The sequence below is a fragment of the Rhinopithecus roxellana genome, chromosome 15 (assembly GCF_007565055.1).
Source record: "Rhinopithecus roxellana isolate Shanxi Qingling chromosome 15, ASM756505v1, whole genome shotgun sequence".
NCBI classification, from domain to species: domain Eukaryota; kingdom Metazoa; phylum Chordata; class Mammalia; order Primates; family Cercopithecidae; genus Rhinopithecus; species Rhinopithecus roxellana.
In genome coordinates, this window is record NC_044563.1 from 86,626,587 (window position 1) to 86,633,390 (window position 6,804).

At 37.4% G+C, this 6,804-nt stretch overlaps 1 protein-coding gene across 1 annotated transcript; it reads left to right on the forward strand.

Annotated features, from left to right (window-relative positions):
* The first annotated feature begins 985 nt into the window (after positions 1-985).
* Positions 986-2,754, forward strand: LOC104663445 (olfactory receptor 2D3). Its single transcript, XM_010364596.2, is given in 1 exon segment — positions 986-2,754. A coding segment is annotated over 1 exon segment (1,065 nt). The 5' UTR covers positions 986-1,349; the 3' UTR covers positions 2,415-2,754.
* The last annotated feature ends 4,050 nt before the right edge of the window (positions 2,755-6,804 follow it).

A 6,804-nucleotide genomic window follows, 5' to 3' on the forward strand; every position in this document is an offset into this window, starting at 1 on the left:
GGGGAACATCACACACTGGGGCCTATCATGGGGAGGGGTGAGGAGGGAGGGATTGCATTGGGGAGTTTTACATGATATAAATGATGAATTGATGGGTGCTGACGAGTTGATGGGTGCAGCACACCAACATGGCACAAGTATACATATGTAACAAACCTGCACGTTATGCACATGTACCCTAGAACTTAAAGTATATTTAAAAAAAAAAAAAAAGTGTAACATATACACAATGGAATACTATGCAGCCATGAAAAAGAATGAAATCATGTTCTTCACAGCAACATGGATGCAGCTCAAAGCCATTATCCTAAGCGAACTAAGGAAGGAACAGAAAACCAAATACCGCATGTTCTTACTTGTGAGTGGGAGCTAAACATTGGGTACACATTGACATAAAGATGGGAACAACAGACACCGGGGACGACTAGAGTGGGGAGGGCGAGGTTGGGGGAAACGGCTGAAAAACTACTTCTTGGATACTGTGCTCACTACTTGGGTGGCAGATTCATTTGTACACCAAACCTTAGCATTTGTACTCCAAATTTTGTAACAAACTTGCACATGTACCTTAATTCTAAAATAAAAGTTGAAGAAAAATAAAATTATTTAAATTTTTTTCTGACATCTCCCTCCAACATTTTTCTCGGTTTGTGGCTTATCTTATGATTCTATTATCTCACAGTAGTCTTTCAATTTGTGTGGCAAATTCTGCACATATTTTTCTTCATGGTTTCTTAGAAAGTATTTGTGTTTTTCAAGTCTGGTCCTATCCAAATATCACAAAAATTTTAATTTATTTTTTCTTTTTGTATTGCTTTAATTTTAATATTTTATTTCTTAATCCAAATAGTTTGGCCTTTAGTGTAGGATAGCTAAGGCTTTACTTTTAAACCCAGCAAAAGTCTGTTGCTTCTTAATAGGTCAAATTAAGTTTGATTCCTGAAAACCACTTCACACTTTTGAAGTATATGTTATAATTAAATATGTGGTATTTTAAATAGTTAGTGGTAGAGTTTTCCGCATAAGGATAGTCCTAACAGTATATACAGTCATTTCCTAACAGTATATTTATAGCCAGTTAGAAAATCCACATGAACTCTAACATCCTTACATCAGAACTAGCCAAGAGGGCTTTAACAGTATTATACTTTATTTAGAAGCAGTACTGTGGAGAGAGGATTTGGAAAATAACTAACTTGGTTTAAATTGCAACCAATTAATAATAATAAATATATGCATTTATTGTTAATCAGAACAAGCTGGATAGCAAAGAGCTAGAAATACTCAACTAGGTGTCAGTTTTAACATGACCCTCTTCTACAAGATTTGATGTCATAGACCCAACAAAAATGTGTTCTTTCTTTTTGTGCCAAACAGGTAAACAGGCAAAAGTATCAATGGGAGAAGAACACCAAACCTTTGTGTCCAAGTTTATCTTCCTGGGCCTTTCACAGGACTTGTAGACCCAGATCCTGCTATTTATCCTTTTCTTCATCATTCATCTGCTGACTGTGCTTGGAAATCTGCTCATCATCATTCTCATCTTCCTGGATTCTCGCCTTCACACTCCCGTGTATTTTTTTCTTATAAATCTCTCCTTTGCAGATCTCTGTTTCTCTACTAGCATTGTCCCTCAAGTGTTGGTTCACTTCCTGGTAAAGAGGAAAACCATTTCTTTTTATGGGTGTATGACACAGATAATTGTCTTTCTTCTGGTTGGGTGTAGAAAGTGTGTGCTGCTGGCTGTGATGTCCTATGACCGGTATGTGGCTGTCTGCAAGCCCTTGCGCTACTCCACCATCATGACCCAACGGGTGTGTCTCTGGCTGTCCTTCCGGTCCTGGGCCAGTGGGGCACTAGCGTCTTTAGTAGATACCAGCTTTACTTTCCATCTTCCCTACTGGGGACAGAATATAATCAATCACTACTTTTGCGAACCTCCCGTCCTCCTGAAGCTGGCTTCCGCAGACACTTACAACACAGCAATGGCCATCTTTTCAATGAGCGTAGTAATTCTCATGGCCCCTGTCTCCCTGATTCTTGTTTCTCATTGGAATATTATCTCCACTGTTATCCAGATGCAGTCTGGGGAAGGAAGGCTGAAGGCTTTTTCCACCGGTGGCTCCCATCTTATTGTTGTTGTCCTCTTCTATAAGTCAGGAATATTCACCTACATGCGACCAAACTCCAAGACTACAAAAGAATGGGATAAAATGATATCTGTGTTCTATACAGTGGTGACTCCAATGTTGAACCCCATAATTTATAGACTGAGGAACAAAGATGTTAAAGGGGTTCTCAGGAAACTAGCTGAGAGAAAGTCCTTCTCTCATAGGCATAGACCTCTGAGTCTGACTTTTAGAGCTATGGTAACATCCTTTAAAAAGGAGCAAGATTTTAGTAGGCAATTATGAATTAGGTTATTTCAGGAAGAAGTATGAAAATGAACATGTTCTAAAAACTGTGAATACTACAATATAAACAAGAACATAGGAAAAAAATAAAAGCATGAAAAGTTAGGTCATTTCCTGATTGTAAAAGGTGTTGGGTGCTACTGTGAGGAGTTTGTAGTTAATTCAGCGGCCATGGGCATGTTTTAAGCACAGTCACAATTGAATCTAGGAGGTTTCAACCAGATTATTCTGAAATAACAGCTAATACAAATTCCAAGCATAAGTCTAACATCAAAGACATCTCAAGTTTGTATGTCTTCAGCATACAAACCTTAGAATAGGCTCTGATTAAAACAATTAAAGTATCTGTAAGAATCTTTAATACTGGGTTCATTAGATCCTAGAGCATTTCAGCTTGTGAAAAGGTATCAGAGAAAATAATACTTCCTAGTTCTTCATATTCTCTCCTGAAAATCCCCCAAAATTTTATATAATCACCTCAAATTTCATGTAAGCATAGACTATCAGAGTAAAAAGGGAATTCAATAGTAATATAGTCCAACCACATACCTGAGACTTAAATTATTCCATAATATCTCTATCGAATAATTGTTCAGCATTTGCCTAACCAGGAATGATACAGGTCCTTACTCCATTGGGCCACTCTCTTTCATATAGAGGTAGTTTTTACTATTACAGAGATCTTCCTCATAAGTCAAAATTACTTTTCCTCTGTCTTCAACCTAGTTTCTCTAGTTTTAGTCTTAGAGCAATTGTCGTTATTCTTCTGTACCAGAACACACTAGGTCAATTTCTGTATTTGCCCAAATTCAATTGTCTCTGCCAACTGCCATTAGTTTCTTTACAATTTCTTTATCTAACATGCTTTGGTACCCTGTATTCATCTTGGTCATCCTCTTTTGAATGAGCCCAATTTACCTAATGAGTATTTCTTTAAAAAACAAAAAAGAAATTAGAATTTTAGAAATTAGAGTTTACCAATTCTAGGGTGACCCCTCCATAGGCTTCAATGCCTGCACACCATGTCACACTGTGGCCCAACTTCTCTAAAATAGTCAATTCCAGAGTCTACTTCAGTTCCTCATAAAACCGTAATACAAATACACTGGCTGGTAGCCACTTCGCTCTTTCACTTAAACTTCTAACATTCACATGTTTAGAGGTGGTTTTCTATGGTAACTATTCTACAGCCATCATGCACATGGGGTCCAGAAACCACAGACCTCAGATTGACTGTGTAGAAGTCCCCTCCAGTGAAGAGCTATCCAATAGCTGTACTTATTTCTTTCTTCTTTAATTCATACATACATACATCCATTTTAAAACCAGCTATTGATCTTTTATTTCATTTTATCTTATCCAATTCTGAGTGTATTTTATATACCCAGAGTAATGACTGAGACATAATGTATTTTAATACATATTTTTTACTATCTTTTAAAAATTTACTGGAACTGTACCACAATAGGCAAACTTTAATCTGGGGTATGATAATCACTGAAAACCTTCATTCAAATGATATGTGCTAGTTGAGGTGATATAGAGAAGGATAGGAAATTTTTAGTTGACTTTGGTAACTTTGGCTGCTAGTTATGATCTAGATGAGATCTATTTCAGTGAATAGAGGAAAAATAAGAAAATGTAAACAGACATTTGGAGATGTTTTGCCATGAGGGAGAAGGAGGAAATGAGGTGTGGTTAGGAAAGTGGGATTGTGGGGGTTTTATTCATTTTATTTTATTTTAGATGCTTAGGCTACTCCCCCACCCATTCCTTGCAGATTCTAGCCCCTGACTCACTGCCACTTTCCCAAAGATACTGCTCCTATGTTATAGTTCTTGGTTATTTTAATTTTCACATAGAATGAAATATTCAAATAGTTTGCATTCTGAGATTCCTTATTCCTCGCTTCTTTAATGATTTCAGCTACTCATTCCCATGGTTCATTCTTAAATATCGACATTAATGATAACTGCCATTCCCTTCTGACCACATTTCAAACACACTCCTGAGTAAAATAAAATGATTGCTGTTTTAAAGCACTAAATTTTGAAATGGTCTGCATGCAGCAATGGATTACTGACACATTGAGAATTATGTTCCCACTCATTCCACCAAAATAGATGCCAGTGGGGCTTCTTCACAAAGCTGTCTGCATGAAACCACTACTTCCCATGCTAGGGAGGGAAGGGGAAAATAAAGACTCAAAAAATTTCTAATGAAAACATATTTAATACATACACCAAGAAATCATCACAATGATGATACATCAGTCAGGGTTTTTAGTTTCAAGTAACAGAAACTAAGCATGATTTAAGTTAAAAGTAAAAATATTGAAATAATATTTGAGCCATGTAACCAGAACCACAGACCAAAATCGTACCACAGAATTGGTCCTATGAAGACAAGACTTCCATTTAGCACTAGAGGCATGATTTACCTGCCAACACCATCAGGACAGGACACTGCTGCCAGAGCTGCTGATTCTGGAAACTGAATATTGCTGCATCCATTGCCACTGTTGGAAAGAAAAAAAAATATGTCTTCTGACAAAAACAACCTGAGCCAGGTGATCAAACTGAACAACAACAATGATAAGTCATGTTGATAGTATGTACCTGTGATGTGATGTAATAAAAATGGTACTCTATCTCTGTGACCTTCATCTCCAGTCTAACCACAGGAAAAACATCAGAAAACTCCCAATAGAGGGAGATCATACAAAATGCTTGACCAGTACTCCTCAACACTGCCAAGGTTATCAAACACAAAGAAAGTATGAGAAACCGTCACAGTCAAGAAGAGCCTAAAGAGACATGACAACCAAATGTAATGTGATATTCCAATTGGGATCCTGCATCAGAGAAAAGAAAAAAGATAAAAACAAAACAAATAAACCAACTAAAGAAATCTGGTCTTTACCAACCTGGACAACATGGCAAAAATCCATCTCTACAAAAAATACAAAAAAAAAAAAATAATAATAATAATTAGCCAGGCCTGGTGACAAGCACCTGTAGTTCCAGCTACTTGGGAGGCTGAGATGGGAGGATCACATGAGCTCGGGGAGCTCCAGGCTACAGTGAGCTGTCACACCACTGCACTCCAGCCTAGCAGCCTGGGTGACAGAGTGAGAACCAGTCAAAAAAAAGAAGAAAGAAAAGAAGCAAGCAAGGAAGAGAAAGAAAGAAAAGAAAAGAAAAAAAATAAAAAGAAAGAATGAGAAAGAAAGGAAGAAGGAAGGAAGGAAAAAAGAAAAGGAAAGAAAAAATAAAAGGAAAGAAAAAAGAAAAGAAGAAATCAGAATAAAGTATTGTGGACTTAATAACGTATCAATGTTATTTCTTTTTTTATTTTTATATTTTATTTTTATTTTCTTAGTTGTAACAAATATACTATAATAATGTAAGAGGGTAATAATAGGGAAAACTAGTTGTGGAGTAAAAGGTAACTCTCTATATTACCTTCTCAATGTTTCCAAAACTGTAAATCCAAAACTGCTCTAAAAAATAAAGTCTATTTAAAAACAAACAAATAAAATAAACTATATGGTGTGTCCTTGTTTTTTTTTGTGTCACTAGCTGTTCAAAGTTGCCATCTTGTTTTACCTTAGTCAACTCCTGGCCTAAATATAAAGCTCTCTCTGGTTTAAGTTCTTTCACTCTGCTCCTACAGCACTGTTTACATGCCTCTGTGCAAGCACTAATCATATTATCATGTACTTAATGTCACCAAGCATTCTGTACTTTGTGACACACACATCCTTCCCTCTGTGTCTCCGCACCCACCAGATTTCCTCCTACCTCTCAGGCTGATCCTCCTCCTTTTTTTTTTTTTGCAGGTCCGCCTTCCTGTTGGTATTCCCCGGGCCAATCCCAGCCCATTTCCTTCTATTCTATTTTCTCTCTTCCTCTCTGTCTCTCCCTCTGCAATCCTATTCCAATGAATAGCATCAATCACCATCTACGCAGATTGACACAAATTTTACAGGTCTAGCCCCAGACATCTCTAAACTCCCAGATGCTTACATCCAAATACCTAACTGACAGTGCTTCTCGGATGCCACAAAGTACCTAATTCTTAACAAGCCAAAACAGAACAACGAACTGCAAGACCTCTTACTTCCATACAAAACTGAATGAATGAATCTGTGAACTAATAAACCAATAAAGACCATGTAAGACACAGACAATGTCTTGATGAAATTGTCATTGTTTTTGATTGCAGACAAATGAGGTGTGGGGAAAAGAAAGGCGATTTGGACTCGTTTTCCCAGACGGGATGAGGAAGCGCCGGAAGTATGACGCTTATTTCTTTAAGCCATCAGAAGCGCCTCGTCAGTCTATTCACAGGGTCAGAGTTCCAAGAGTGAGGCGTGGGCGGGGCCTGC